This window comes from Saccopteryx leptura, chromosome 1, assembly GCF_036850995.1.
Source record: "Saccopteryx leptura isolate mSacLep1 chromosome 1, mSacLep1_pri_phased_curated, whole genome shotgun sequence".
Lineage (NCBI taxonomy): Eukaryota > Metazoa > Chordata > Mammalia > Chiroptera > Emballonuridae > Saccopteryx > Saccopteryx leptura.
Window position 1 is genome coordinate 182927374 of NC_089503.1, and position 16367 is coordinate 182943740.

The following is a 16367-nucleotide window of genomic DNA, read 5'->3' on the forward strand; positions in this document are numbered from 1 at the left end:
GCTCCAGCCAGCTGAGCAATCTGGCCAGGGCTTGAAACCGTCACTTTTAAAACTGTCATGATTTGAGAAGTTAACAGATGGTGGAGAGGAAGTTCTGTCTTAGTATTGATGAAATAGCTTAACAACTAAATTTGACTGTTACCATTGTTTAAAGATAAGCACACTTAGAAATTCTAGAAAACCTTTTCTTTTCTATATTTTTATTTTACTTTCAACACTAAACAATATTTTCTATTTCATATACTAAGTTTCTCCTAAAGTTTACAACCTAACAGTATCTTTTCACTAGATTCAACAATACAGAACCTAGCTCTAAATCTTACTGGCACATTTCCTGAATTTTTCACAAACACCATAGTGATCAACCAGAATTAGCCAAGGTCCCTACTTCTCTAGTAATCCACTAAAGCAGGGGTCCCCAAATTTTTTACACAGGGGGCCAGTTCACTGTCCCTCAGACCGTTGGAAGGCCAGACTATAAAAAAAAATATGAACAAATCCCTATGCACACTGCATATATCTTATTTTAAAGTATAAAAACAAAACGGGACAAATACAATATTTAAAAAAAAGAACAAGTAAATTTTAATCAACAAACTGACCAGTATTTCAATGGGAACTATGGGCCTGCTTTTGGCTAATGAGATGGTCAATGTCCGGTTCCATATTTGTCACTGCTAGCCGGAACAAGTGATATGACGCACTTCGGAGCCGTGACGCGTGCAACCTGCATCACCAGAAGTAGTACTGTACATGAACGACGAGCAATGCCGTGCTTTGCGGCGTCAACCATTGACCACCAATGAAAGAGGTGCCCCTTCCGGAAGTGCGGCGGGGGCCGGATAAATGGCCTCGGGGCCACATGCAGCCTGTGGGCCTTAGTTTGGGGACCCCTGCACTAAAGCAATTAATTACTCTGAACCTGCACATGGTGACAGTCATTTATATCAACCTTCAATTACCCAACAGCTTTTAATATTTTGACTATAAGTTTCTTTGCAGGAGCATCTGCTGAATAACTATATTAGACAAGGAACATTTAAATGCAAGAGGGGAAGTCCTCTATTTAAATAATCATATATAGATACTTGTATAAAATTAATAGTCATATTAAAAATTTCCCATCAATATGTCTGGTGATGCTGTATATACCTCACTACATATACATGCAAGTTGTAGAACAAGTGTGTGCATCTTAGGGGTAGTGGAAGGGGAAAAATTGCAAAAACATAAAGAATGCTCTATATTTACAAAGAGTAGTACAAATATATGAAATTCTATTTTGATGGACAACTTTAAACTCTTCTTACAATTTAAACTCACCTTTTCTGGAACATTTTGAATAATGATGTCTAAATGTGGTAAAACTGATAAAAATGTACAAATGCTTGTTTTAAGGTTTTCTTCACCCTGAAAAAAAATCAGATAAACAAAACAGTCAAAGTTGTTTTATTTGCTTCCAATGAAAAACCCTGACTGATGTCCACAGGAGCAGATATGAAAAGACGTCCCAACGTCTGAAAGCTCTTCATAAAAAGTAAGAGAGCAAGCTAAGCAGACACAAGAGAGTGGCTGGTCACTGGGGCCGCGAGAGTCAGGATAGCATTGCTAACAGTCCACAGAGCCAGCCTGACCCGCTGCAGAGCAGACAAGACTCATAAAAACACAGCAAGTCCGAGAAACAACTCCAGAATAACTGACAGGTTATTTTCTGCATTAGGTGGACATGACGAGAAGGATGACCAGGAGAACCTGGGGATGTGAAACATAAAGACTCCACTCTGTCACTCACAACTGAGGATGCTGTTGCCACTGGAGTCCAAGAGGATGAAGGTCAACAGGAAGGGAGAAAGACTGTCATCAGTTCAGTTGTGCCCGGATGAAGCTGACAGTGTGCAGAGGGGCTGGCAAGGCAATGAACCAGTGGAGACAGGGTTTGCAAGCACAAGGAGTAGAGAGAGAGAGAAGCAAAGGGCTCAACAGTGATTCTTAAGATAAAACCAAGAAAGCAAGCAAACACATGGAAGGAACGGAGACGATGGGCATCCTAGGAGGGACACGGGGCACACCACAGTGACAGTAAACTGTGGGGAATGCAGCCGCTAACATGATAGCTGCTGGGACAGTGAGGAAGACAAAGGAAAAGAAGAAAGTGGTCTGAGCTGCAGAGGAAACCCTCATCATACACGATCTCAGTAGAGCAAGAGAGGAAGGCAAGGACCCCTCATTCTCAAATTTTAATAGAAAAGGCAAAAAGGCCGGAGGGAGAAGTCAACAGATTAAGAGTGAAGAATTCAACTGACTGGTGGTGGTGTAGTAGGTAGAATCTGGGACACTGTAGTCCCAGGTCCAAAACTCCAAGGTCACCAACTTGAGTGTGAGGTTGCTGGGTGTGCGTGGGATCATCAACATGATCCCCATTGTCACTAGCTTGAGCCCAAGGTTGCTGACTTGAGCCCAAAGGTCACTGGCTTACTGGAGACCCCCGGTCAAGGCACATATGAGAAGGAATCAATGAACAACTAAGATGCCACAACTACGAGTTGACGCTTCTCATCTCTCTCCCTTTCTGTATGTCTGTCTGTCTTTCTCACTAAATAAAAGAGTGAAGAATTCAGAATAAAGACAGAAAAGGAAATACACACACCATTCCCTCCCCTGAAACATTAAGGAAGAAATAGAAAAAGAAGAACTTGGAAGGCAGGTCACAAAAGGAAGTGTGAACTTGGGACCAGCAGAACTAGTGTTAGAAACAATTTATTTGTCATAAAGTCTGCACTGTCAACTCTATCACTAATCTAAGTATCAACTCCTTAAAAATAATTTCAAGATACAAGAACTGCTGGGGCAGGAGGAGCTGGCTGTGAGGGCACAGATGAAATGGAAATGAACAGAGATTTGTTTTTAGTTGGGTGATAGGGGTTTCCTTCCAGTCCCTGTACTTTGCTTATGTTTGCAATTTCCCAACTCAAAAGTTCTTTAAAATGTAAGGAAGGCACTTAATTCTTTATCATTCTTATTTCTAAGATCAAACAAAGACCTCTTAGTAAGATTTCCCTTACTCCCTAATAAATGCCTTTCCACCTTCATCTTATTGGGATAGAAGAGCTTGCAAATAAAAATGGTGGTGCACTTGTGATAAGCCAGAGATTTCGGTCTCCTCAATTAATTCGAATCTTGCAAAATACAACTTGGGATGTCAGTACATTGAGGACAGGGCAATTAATGATCAAAAAGAACTATTTAAAGCCTAACAAAGGCCATGGCTGGTTGGCTCAGTGGTACAGTGTCAGCCTAGTGTGTGGTGTCGGCCTAGTGTGTGGAAGTCCCGGGTTCGATTCCCAGCCAGGGCACACAGGAGAAGTGCCCATCTGTTTTGCCACCCTCCCCCTCAACTTTCTCTCTGTCTCTCTTCCCCTTCCACAATCAAGGCTCCACTGGAGCAAAAGTTGGCCCGGGCGCTGAGGATGGCTCCATGGCCTCTGCCTCAGGTGCTAGAATGACTCCGGTTGCAATGGAGCAACGCCCTAGATGGGCAGAGCATACCTCCCCAATAGGCTTGCTGGGTGGATTCCGGTCGAATGCATGCGGGAGTCTGTCTCTCTGTCTCCCGCTTCTCACTTCAGAAAAATACCAAAAAAAAAAAGCATAACAAACTTCCCAACACAGCCCACATATTTTTCTTAATTCAAAAAAAATATGAAAATCTCCTTTACTTACATAAGAAAAATAACTCCAGAACTTTGGCAGAAACTGAGGGAATTTATGAAGAATCAAGATAATAATCCATTCTATATAATACTTTATGGATGCTTGATTATTGATGAAACCAGCCTGGAAAATCTTGTCAATGATTCTATTCAAGAAATTCTGAGAAAAATAAAATTAACAAATTAAACTGTTATGTTATGGTTATTGTTTTAAATTTATTTTTACTGACATATAATTAATTAACACATAACACTGTATAAACTTAAGAGATAAAAATGTTTACTTGATGCATTTATGTATCACAACATGATTCCTCCTGTGTCACTGGCTAACACCACTATCTTGTCACATAATTATTTCCTTTTTATGGTGGAAACAATAAGATCTAGTCTTCTAGTAACTTTTAAAATGGTTTTTAATTTTGATTTAAAAAATAGTCACCCCTAAAACAAACAGTTTAAAGTTTTAAGTGACTACTGAATATACCACTGCAAGCAACGAACCTAAAAACTGCTGACTGAAATGTAATGATGAGTACCTTTCCAGAGGATTTCACATTTTACTTAGACATCAATTCTGTAAGAAAGGTTTTTATTCTTTGTATTTTTACAAGAAAGATTCAGAAAAGTTAATAATTGTCTTAAAGTGGCATATAGCATATATATCATATATCTAGAAAGTGGCAGAATTCAGATTCAGATGGAAGATGTGCCAAGATGCCCTGGGCAGAAAACCTGGAACTAGGATCCTAAAGCCTGTCCTTCTCTTCAAAATTGCACTATTATCTGGGTAATTGAACATCTCTAAGTAGCAGGTAAAATGTATTATCTCCATATATAAGCACATAAAAACATTTATTATGTATATTTATTTTAAAAATTTATCTTAAAAGAATTTCTAATTGGTAAAAGAGCAGAAAAGCTCCTTTCAAGACCTTAGGATATAGGACAAAGAACAGTGTGAGTTTAGGTCAGGCTTGGTGTGGAATTCCACCTTCACTAGCTCTATCACCTAGTTCCTAAATTTGTGGTTTCTGCAGTACAGATAACCCAAAATAGTAGTACTCCAAAACAACTTATCTGTTGCAAAATCGGAATTATTTAGATTTTCTAATCAAATGGCATATAAAACTTTAAAAATATTGAAAGAAAAACAATGGGGCCATGTAAACCAGCTTCTCATTTATTTCTACAATACCTAATTTTAAGTTATTTCTGTGAAAAAAATGTTCTGAATAAATTTAACTTTAAGAACTAAAGTAGGCCTGGCCAGTTCAGTGGTAGAGTGTCGGCGCCCAGCGTGTAGAAGTCCTGGGTTCGATTCCTGGTCAGGGTATACAGGAGAAGCGAGCATTTGCTTCTCCACCCCTCCCCTCTCTTCTCTCTCTCTCTCTTCCCATCCCACAGCCATGGCTCAGGTGGAGAGAGTTGGCCCCTAGCACTTAATATGGCTCCACGGCCTTGCCTCAGGCACTAAAATAACTAGGTTGCCGAGTAATGGAGCAACAGCCCCAGATGGGCAGAGCATGAGCCCCATAGGGGGCTTGCTGGGTGAATCCCAGTCTGGGCCCATGCAGGAGTTTCTCTCTGCCTCCCTGCTTCTCACTTAAGAAAAATAAAAAGAACTGAAGTAAAATTTTAAGCAGATTACTTTTTCAATAGCACATGACAGTGTCTACTAAACAGTTTATTCATAATGGAAATGTTATGATTAAAGGTACAGATACAATAAATGCACCTGATCAAATCTGGGGGAAAGGAGGAGCAGAATCTGCCATATTCGGTTTTTCACTCGGTGTTGCTGAGAATTCACATAGTATCGAGTTGTAGATGTGGACACCAGTTCATCCTGTGGGTGGCAGGGGAGGGAATCAATTTAAATTACTTACTGAATTTGTGATTAATGAAAACAAAAATCAATGACAACTTCAACTTAGAAGGTTTAAACTGGGCACAGGAGACTTATCCTCCGAAAGGCAGAAAGGAAGGTAAGAAAGATACTTTAGTTTCCTTTCAAAACATTTAGTTGCTTAAGTTATCTGCTTTTAAAATTAGAAAAGGAACTGTGTAACAGTATTCAGTATAGAAAGTCTTTGGAGAGACCTTTTATTCCCTGAGGCTGGTCAGGGTGACACAAAGCTACAGGTGGGACAGAGCTATCTGACAAGTCCTTGAGGCACCAATGCAGGCACCTCATGCACGCCACTGTCTTCTGTGCGATAAGAATAACAGTACTGGCAATTTGGTCAAAACACCACGATGTCCAGAGCACCACAGGAAATGGATGGGCAACACCATAGCCAGACAGAGAAGGGCAGCTGAACTGTCCACACCAGCAGAATCAATGTGTGTTACAATACAAATTCTACCTGGGGCAGCATCTGCCACAAGTCTGCTCTCCTCCAGGAAACCAGTAAGGCACGGTTTTCTTGGAGACAGTGCTCCTGGCACCTACACTGCAAAGGAGGAAATTTTTGCATAAAAAACACCCCCTAGGTTTTAGATAACAAAGCTGACAAATGTGTGATGAACATTGCATTTCAATGTGGTGACTTAAGTAGGAGGTCCAGTCACCCCTACATCCTGCCATCCAAACCAGAGGTTAGAAAGCAGACCAAGCCCTGGTCTACGTAGACCTCAAGTTCAGAAGTAAGCACTGTACTTGACTTGAACCATTTCTAGCTTCTCCCCAGTGTTTTAAACCCATTCTTCAGAAGTGCAAAATGTCCATTTATAAATAACTTCGCAGGGGATACCAAGATGGCAGTGGAGTAGGCAGACACACAGACTCCCAGCTCACACCACCAAACTGGATTACGAATTAATTTAGGAACAATCAGCATGAAAAACCAACTTTGGATTAAAAGAAAAGGTCTCAAAAACCAAGGAGCAAAGAAGAAGCCACACTGAACCTGGTAGGGAGAGCGGGAGCTCCCCTGCTTCCAGGAGTGAAGGGGGAGGGGGAGGCTGAGAGCCCAGAAGGGCTCTCATTAAAAGGAGAAGAGCAGAAAATATCGCTCACAGCAACTTGCCTGGGGACCTGGGCACAAGGTGATCTGAGAGGGCTGGCTTGTCTTCCAAAAGGAAAGTGGGGAGAGAGAGACAGACGGTCAGGGGCAGAGGAATGCATGGGATGACCTGAGAAGCTGACTCATTCAGTGCAGAGGTGGCCATAGCTGGGGAAGAGTTGCTCCCTCCACACAGCACAAGCCTAAAGTGGCTCTGGGTGACCCACCTCCAGAAAGCTCTCCAGTTCCAATCAGAGCAAAAAGACACAGCTGAAAACAGGAAGTGGGGAGGAGGGGCAGTAACTCAGGTCTCCATGTAGACCTGAGATACACTTCCCCCTACTGGAGCTGAGAAAGCACCCAGCTCCCACCCCCAGAGCATAGCTTGCAGAGTCTCAGAGGTTATACCCATCACATTCTTGGATACACTTTCAAATAAGCCCCCTGCTGAGATCAGTAAACAAGCAGCATTGTTCACAATAGCAAAGATCTGGAAACAGCCCAAGTGTCCATCAGAGGACGAGTGGACTAAAAAGCTTTGGTACATATTATGGAATACTACTCAGTCATAAGAAATGATGACATCGGATCATTTACAATAACATGGATGGACCTTGATAACATTATACGGAGTGAAATAAGTAAATCAGAAAAAAACTAAGAACTATATGAACCCATGCATAGATGGGACATAAAAATGAGACTCAGAGACATGGACAAGAGTGTGATGGTAACAGGGGGTGGGGTGGAGGGGTGGGGAGGGGGCGAGGAAGGAGAGGGAGGGGGGAGGGGGAGGGGCACGAAGAAAACCAGATAGAAGGTGACAGAAGACAATTTGACTTTGGGTGAGGGGTATGCAGCATAATCAAAAGTCAAAAATAATCTGATGTTTTCTCGGAACATATGTACCCTGACTTATAAATGTCACTGCATTAAAATTAATAAAAATAAGATAAAAAAAGATTACTACCCAGTTAAGAAAACCGAGAAGAAAACAAACAAATCAAGACTTCAAAGCAGCTCTACTAGGTAAGGAGACCACAACTGAAAGAAACCTATAAGTCATACCGAGAATACTGGGTAGGCAGAGAAACATAAGTCATATGCTTCAACAAGATAAATCCTCAGAAAAAGTCCTGGACAAATCGGAAGTAATCAAATTACCAGATGCAGAGTATAAAATAATGATTATTAGGATGCTTAAGGATCTCAAAACTACAATGGATGGACTTAATGAACACCTCAATAAAGAAATTGTAAGCCTCAAAAAGGACACGGAAATCATAAAGAAGAACCAGACAGAAATGACAAACACAGTATCATTAATGAAGACTACACTAGAAGGAATTAAAAGCAAGCTGGATGAAGCAGAGGATCTAATCAGTGACTTAAAGGACAAGATAAGTGAAGCAGAAAAGCAAAAAGAAAAGAGGATCAAAAAAGTCCGAGAAAACCCTAAGAGAGCTCTGTGACAACATGAAGAGAAACAATATCCCCATAATAGGGGTTCCTGAAGGAGAAGAGAAAGAACAAGGATGAGAGAAGCTCTTTGAAGCAATTATAGATGAAAATTTCCCTAAATTGATGCAGGAAAGAGTCACACAAGTTCAAGAGGCAGAGAGAACCCCATTAAAAATGAACTCAAAGAGACCCCCACCAAGACATATCATAATCAAAATACCAAAGCTAAGAGATAAGAAAGAATATTAAAAACTGTAAGAGAAAAACAGTCAATCACCTACAAAGAAGCCCCCATAATGATGACATCTGACTTCTCAACAGAAACACTTGCGGCCAGAAGGGACTGGCAAGAAATATTCAAAGTAATGCAGAAGAAGAACTTACAACCAAGACTTTTTTATCCAGCAAGACTATCGTTTAAAATTGAAGGAGAAATAAAAAGCTTCCCAGACCAAAAAAATCTCAAGGAATTCATCACAACCAAACCAGTGCTGCAAAAAATGTTAAGGGGCCTGCTGTAGACAGAACAAAGCGGGGGGGGGGGGGGGGGGGGGATATATATAGTAAAAGAGGAAAATAGATTTAAGGTAAAAAATGGCAATAAACAACTACATATCAATAATAACCTTAAATGTAAATGGATTAAATGCTCCAATCAAAAGACATATGGTAGCTGAATGGATAAGAAAACAGGACCCATACAAATGCTACAGGAGACCTATCTCAAAACAAAAGATACATAGAGACTGAGAGTAAAAGGATGGAAAAAAATATTTCATGAAAATAGAAATGAAAAAGAAAAGCTGGGGTAGCAATACTTATATCTGACAAAATAGACTTTAAAAACAAAGACTACAGTAAGGAATAAAGAAGGTCACTACATAATGATAAAGGGAACAATCAACAGGAAGAGATAATCATGATAAATTTCTATACACCTAATATAGGAGCACCTAAATATATAAAGCAGATTTTGATGGACATAAAGGGAGAGATCAACAGCAATACTAAAATAGTAGGGGATTTCAATACGCCACTAACATCAATGGATAGCTCCTCAAGAAAGAAAATTAACAGAAACAGCAGAATTAAGAGATGCACTAGGCCTGACCTGTGGTGGCGCAGTGATAAAGTGTTGACCTGGAATGCTGAGGTTGCCGGTTCAAAATCCTGGGACTGTCTGGTCAAGGCACATATGGGAGTTGATGCTTCCTGCTCCTCCCCCCCCTCTCTTTCTCTCTCTCTCTCTCTTCTCTAAAATGAATAAATAAAAATTAAAAAAACAAAAAATAAAACCCTCTCATTTCCTTGTCAATACACTGAAGAATTCCAAAAAAAAAAAGAGGCGCACTAGATCAACTGGATTTAATAGACATCTTCAGAAACTTTCACCTTAAAGCAGTAGAATATACATATTCTCAAGTGTGCATGGTACATTCTCTAGGATAGACCACATGCTAGGGCATAAAACGAGTCTCAACAAATTTAAAAAGACTGAAACCATATCAAGCATCTTCTCTGACCACAATGGCATGAAACTAGAAATCAACTACAATAAGAAAACTTACAAACACTCAAATACTTGGAAACTAAACAGCATGTTATTAAATAACGAATGGATCAACAATGAGCTCAAGGAAGATATCAAAAAGTTCCTGAAACAAATGAAAATGAGCATACAACTCAAAATCTGTGGGACATAGCAAAAGCAGTCCTGAGACGGAAGTTCATAGCATTACAGGCATACCTTAAGAAGCTAGAAAAAGATCAAATAAACAACTTAATCCATTAACTAAAAGAACTAGAAAAAGAACAGCAAGTAAAGCCTAGAGGAAGTAGGAGGAAGGAAATAATAAAGATCAGAGCAGAAATAAATGACACAGAGACTAAAAAATAATACAGAGGATCAATGAAACCAAGAGTTTGGTTCTTTGAAAAAGTAAAGAAAATCAATGAACCCTTAGCCAGACTCACCATGAAAAAAAGAAAAGGAATCAAATAAAATTAGAAATGAGGGTGGAGAAGTAACAACGGACACAGCAGAAATACAAAATATTGTAAGAAAATACTATGAAGAACTATATGCCAAAAAATTAAACAACCTAGGCGAAATGGACAAATTCCTTGAAAAATATAATCTTTCAAAAATCAATCTGGAAGAATCAGAACACTTAAATAGATTGATTACAACAAATGAGATAGAAACAGTTATCAAGAAACTCCCAAAAAACAAAAGCCCTGGGCCAGATGGCTTCCCAGGCAAATTCTACCAAACATTCAAAGAAGAAGTAACTTCTATTCTTCTCAAGCTATTTCAAAAAATTCAAGAGGAGGGAAAACTTCCAAGCTTCTTTTATGAAGCGAGCATAATTCTGATTCCAAAGCCAGGCAAAGACAACACAAAGAAAACTATAGGCCAATATCCCTGATGAATTTAGATGCTAAAATTCTCAACAAAATATTAGCGCTAGAATGGCTCTGGTTGCAGCAGGGCAGTGCCCAAGATGGGCAAAGCATCGCCTCCTGGTGGGCATGCCGGGTGCCGGGTGGATCCCGGTCAGGCGCATGCGGGAGTCTGTCTGACTGCCTCCCCGTTTCCAACCTCAGAAAATAAAAAAAAAATTTTAAAAAGATAATATCAATAGATGCAGAAAAAGCATTTGATAAAATCCAGTAGCCATTTATGATCAAAACTCTCAGCAAAGTGGGAATATAAGGAACATACCCCAACATGATAAAGGCCATCTATGACAGGACCACAACCAACATCATATTCAATGGGCAAAAGTTAAAAGCAATCCCCTTAAGATCAGGAACAAAACCCTTTCACCACTCTTATTCAATATAGTTTTGGAAGTCTTAGCCACAACAATCAGACAAGAAGAAGAAATGAAAGGCATCCAAATAATGATTGTAAAACTATCATTATTTGCTGATAATATGATACTATACATAGAAAACCCTAAAGTCGCAATCAAAAAACTACTGGACCTGATAAAGGAATTTAGCAAGGTGTACGATATATAATTAATACTCAGAAATCAGAGGCATTTTTATATACCAGTAGTGATCTGTCTGAAAGAGAAATTAAGGAAACAATCCCCTTCACTACTGCAACAAAAAAGATAAAATACCTAGGAGTAAATTTAACCAAGGAGGTTAAAGACTTGTACTCAGAAAATTATAAAACATTGATAAAAGAAATCAAGGAAGATACAAAAACAAGTGGAAGCATATACCATGTTCATGGCTAGGAAGAATAAACATCATTAAAATGTCCATATTACCCAAAGCAATTTATAAATTCAATGCAATTCCTATGAAAATACCAAGAACATACTTCAAAGATAAAGAACAATTATTCCAAAAATTTATATGGAACCAAAAAAGAACACGAATAGCCTCAACAATCTTGAAAAAAAGAATCAAGTGGGTGGTAGCACACTTCTGGACATATAGTTATACTACAAGGCCATTGTACTCAAAACAGCTTGGTACTGGCATAAGAACAGGCATATAGATCAATGGAACAGAACAGAGAACCCAGACATAAACCTACACCTTTATGAACAATTGATATTTGACAAGGGTGGTAATAGCATACAATGGAGTAAAGACAGTCTCTTTAACAAATGATGTTGGGAAAATTGGACAGCTACCTGCAAAAAAATGAAACTAGACAGCCAACTTACACCATTCACAAAAATAAACTCAAAATAGATAAAAGACTTAAATATAAGTCATGAAACCATAAGCATGCTAGAGGAAAACAAGCAATAAGCTCTCCGACATCTATCGCAGCAATATATTTGCTGATGTATCTCCACGTGCAAGGGAAATAAAGGACAGGATGAACAAATGGGACTATATCAAACTAAAAAGCTTTTGCACAGCTAAAGACAATATGAACAAAATAAAAAGAGAAACCACACAATGGAAGAATATATTTGACAATATGTCCGAAAAGGGGTTAATAACTTAAATTTATAAAGAACTTGTAAAACTCAACATCAGGAAGATAAACAATCCAATCAAAAAATGGGCAAAAGAAATGAATAGACACTTCTCCAAAGAGTATATACAGATGGCCAATAGGTATATGAAAAAAATGCTCAACATCACTAATCATTAGAGAAATGCAAATTAAAAAACCACCATGAGATATCACCTCACACCAGTCAGAATGGCGCTCATCAACAAAACAACACAGAATAAGTGTTGGTGAGGATGTGGAGAAAAGGGAACCCTCCTGCACTGCTGGTGGGAATACAGACTGGTGCAGCCACTGTGGAAAACAGTATGGAGATTCTTCAAAAAATTAAAAATCAAACTGCCTTTTGACCCAACCATCCCACTTTTGAGATTATATCCTAAGAATACCACATCAACGAGTGAAAAGGAGAAATGCACCCCCATGTATATTGCAGTATTGTTTACAATAGCCAAGATCTAGAAACAGCCCAGGTACCCATCAGTAGACAGGTGAATTAAAAAGCAGTGGTACAGCCCTGGCCAGTTGGCTCAGCAGTAGAGCGTCGGCCTGGCGTGCGGGGGACCCGGGTTCGATTCCCGGCCAGGGCACATAGGAGAAGCGCCCATTTGCTTCTCCACCCCCCTCTCCTTCCTCTGTCTCTCTCTTCCCCTCCCACAGCCAAGGCTCCATTGGAGCAAAGATGGCCCGTGCACTGGGGATGGCAACTTGGCCTCTGCCCCAGGTGCTAGAGTGGCTCTGGTCACGGCAGAGCGACGCCCCGGAGGGGCAGAGCATCCCCCCTGGTGGGCGTGCCGGGTGGATCCCGGTCGGGCGCATGCGGGAGTCTGTCTGACTGTCTCTCCCCATTTCCAGCTTTAGAAAAATACAAAAAAAAAAAAAAAAAAAGCAGTGGTACATACACACAATGGAATACTATGGGGCTATAAAAAAGAAGAAAACATTCTTTTTTGCTACAACATGGATGGACCTGGAAACTATTATGTTAAGTGAAATAAGCCAGGCAGAGAAAGAAAAAATATCATATGACCTCACTCATCTGAGAATTCAGACAAACAATATGAACTGAGGAACGGAATAGAGACAGAGGCAGGATCAAAGGGACCAGAGGGAAAAGGGATGATAGGCTGATAGGATGGGATGAGAGCAGAAAAGCAAATCCTGGAGGGAAGGGGGGGAGGGAGTTACGGGGAGGGGGGCGGGGGGGGGATGTACTGAGGAACACGAGGGAGGGGAGGATATATTCGGGGAGACACTAGAATCTATATGTAAACACAATAAATTAATTAAAAAAAATAACTTCGCAGACTCAAAACCAAACCTGAGTTGGACAATTACTAAGATTTAACTAAAAATATAGAACATAAATCTCATGCTTTTTCTTGATATGAAAACATTTAGAAATACATATTTTGTCAAGATAAAATGTTAGATATTGACTTGTTAATAACACAAAAACAAAGAAACTTTAAAGTAAAAAAAAAATATTTACTTTATGTAATAGCTTGATTGCGAGATCTTCCATAAACAACTTATGAGACATATTTGTGCCATCTAATAAACACAGGAATTTGACAGCACAAATTCTGACATAATGGTCCTCTCTTTGGGTACTAAAAAATATGAAATGATGGACTATGTTAATACATTTTAACAACAGAATAATATTAGTTTCAAAATGCCAAAACAAATATCAAAACCTTCCAAAGTTTTCTAAAATTAACTAGGTCCATAATTAATGATAGTGTTTTTTAAATCCAGGAGACAGAAGGTAACAAATGAATTGGTGCAAGGAGAGTCTGTACAGCAAGTCTGATGAGCACAAAGGCACCCAGACCTGTGGAAAGACTGCACACACACAGCTGACCCTGGGTCAGTGACGTCTATCTGTGGATAAAAGAGATCACTGCTTAGGCAGCGATTGCTGAGCACGTGGACAGCCCCATTCTCTCAGGGCCCAGATGAGGCCTCAGAGGCCTTAGTGGCTCAGCTGGGCTACAACTGTACTTTCTCTATGTGAAGGGTGAGCTTGGGAAGCACCCAGCATTTTCCTATCAAGATGTGGCAAGATAAAGTAAGTGACACCATTAATATTTCCAAAGTTCATTATAACTTATAATGTAAAAACAAATGTCTTTTTAATTTAACAACAGAACATTTGTCTAGTAGAAATCAAAGTTATTTTGGAACTATCAACTAAAAAATTTTACTTTTGTTGCCCTGGCCAAATAGCTCAGATGTTAAGAGTGTCAGCCTGAACATAAAAGTTGCCAGTTCGATCCCCAGTCAGGACACAGGAACAGATCATTGTTTCTCGCTCTCTCTCTCTCCCCTTCCTCTCTAAAATAAATCAAAAAAATATTTTTAATTTTACTTTTGTTACTACACTAAACTGATTAAGAAAAAAGATCAATTAAAAACAATGAAAAATGTGTATTTTCAATGAACAGCAGAAGATAAAAAATAACTGTCACTTAAAATAATAAACCCTGTGATAATTGCACACAACTGTCATATGTTGTCCTAAACTCTAAAGTCAAAGTGAATGGCCTGACCCATGGTGGCGCAGTGAAGAAAGTGTCAACTTGGAATGTTGATGTTGCTGGTTTGAAGCCCCAGACTTGCCTGGTCAAAGCACATACAAGAAGCAACTACTGAGTTGATGCTTCCTGCTCCTCCTCCCCATCCCTTTCTCTCTTTCTCTCTTTCTCTCTCTCTCTCTCTTCTCTCTGAAATCAATAAATCTTTAAAAAAATTTTGAATAAAGTAAAAGAAATTAAAAATATAATACACCATCTTCACTTAAATATATATATTAGTGAGAAAGAGAGAGACAGGAAGACAAGAAGGAAGAGATATGAAAAGCATCAACCCATTGTTCCATAGTTGCATCACATTAGTTATTCATTGCTTGCTTCCTCATATGTGCCTTGATGGGGGGAGAGGGACCACAGCAAATGAGTGACCCCTTCCTTAAGCTGGTGACCTGCCAGTGACCCCAACCTGTTGAGTCTGTACTCAAGCCAGCAACCTTGGGGTTTCAAACCTGGGACCTCAGCATCGCAGGTCAAAGTTCTATCCACTGTTCTACCATTGGTCAGGCAACATCATCTTCTTTTTTTTTTTTTTTTTTTTGTGAGAGGAGGGGAGGCAGAGACAGAATCTCACATATGCCCTAACCAGGATCCACCTGCAAGCCCACTAGGGGGCGATGATCTGCCCATCTGGGGCCCTTGCTCCATTGCAACCAGAGTAATTTTTTTGTGCCTGAGGCAGAGGCCATGGAGCCATCCTCAGCACCTGGGGCCAACTCACTCCAATCGAGCCATGGCTGCAGGAGGGAAGGAGAGAGAAAGAGAGAGAGAATCAAGAGGGGGAGGGTGGAGAAGCAGATGTGTGCTTTTTTTTTTTTTTTTTTTTGGTTTTTTTTCTTGTGTGTATGTGTGGCAAAGACAGAGTCAGAGAGAGGGACAGATAGGGACAGACAGACAGAAAGAGAGAGAGAGATGAGAAACATCAATTCTTCGTTGCAGCTCTTTAGTTGTTCACTGATTGATTTCTCATATGTGCCTTGACCCAGGGGGGCTACAGCAGACCGAGTGACCCCTTGCTCAAGCCAGCGACCTTGGGTTCAAGCTGGTGAGCCTTGCTCAAACCAGATGAGCCCGCGCTCAAGCTGGACCTTGGGGTCTCGAATATGGATCCTCTGCATCCCAGTCCGATGCTCTATCCACTGCGCCACCACTTGGTCAGGCCAATGTGTGTTTCTCTTGTGCTCTGACCAGGAATGGAACCCGGGAAATCGACACACCTGGCTGATGCTCTATCACTGACCCAACTACAACACCATCTTCTTTTTTTTTTATTTATTTATTCATTTTTAGAGAGGAGAGTGAAGGGGAGAGAGACAGAAAGGGAGAGAGAGGAGAGAGAGACAGAGAGAGAGAAGGAGGGAGGAGCTGGAAGCATCAACTCCCATATGTGCCTTGACCAGGCAAGCCCAGGGTTTCGAACTGGCGACCTCAGCATTTCCAGGTTGACGCTTTATCCACTGCGCCACCACAGGTCAGGCAACACCATCTTCTTTATAAACACACACAGGTTTTTGAAAATTATGTTAAAAAAATAAAATATTTTAAAAAGCTATTTGATAAGCTCCAAAAATGTTAATTCAGAGATTATATAAGAATAGTCTTA

General features: G+C 40.1%; 1 protein-coding gene across 5 annotated transcripts in view; it reads right to left on the reverse strand.

Annotated features, from left to right (window-relative positions):
• TARBP1 (TAR (HIV-1) RNA binding protein 1) overlaps positions 1-16367 on the reverse strand; it is a 75848-nt gene that overhangs the window by 15904 nt on the left and 43577 nt on the right. For 4 of the 5 annotated variants that reach the window (XM_066382274.1, XM_066382265.1, XM_066382256.1 and 1 more), the window contains 4 exons: positions 13663-13783; positions 5449-5559; positions 3721-3870; positions 1324-1410 (listed from right to left, as the gene is read on the reverse strand). In XM_066382274.1, coding sequence (XP_066238371.1) covers positions 1324-1410; positions 3721-3870; positions 5449-5559; positions 13663-13783 — 469 coding nt within the window. The remainder of the gene's footprint in view (positions 1-1323; positions 1411-3720; positions 3871-5448; positions 5560-13662; positions 13784-16367) is intronic. The other variant, XM_066382293.1, reaches the window with a different exon arrangement.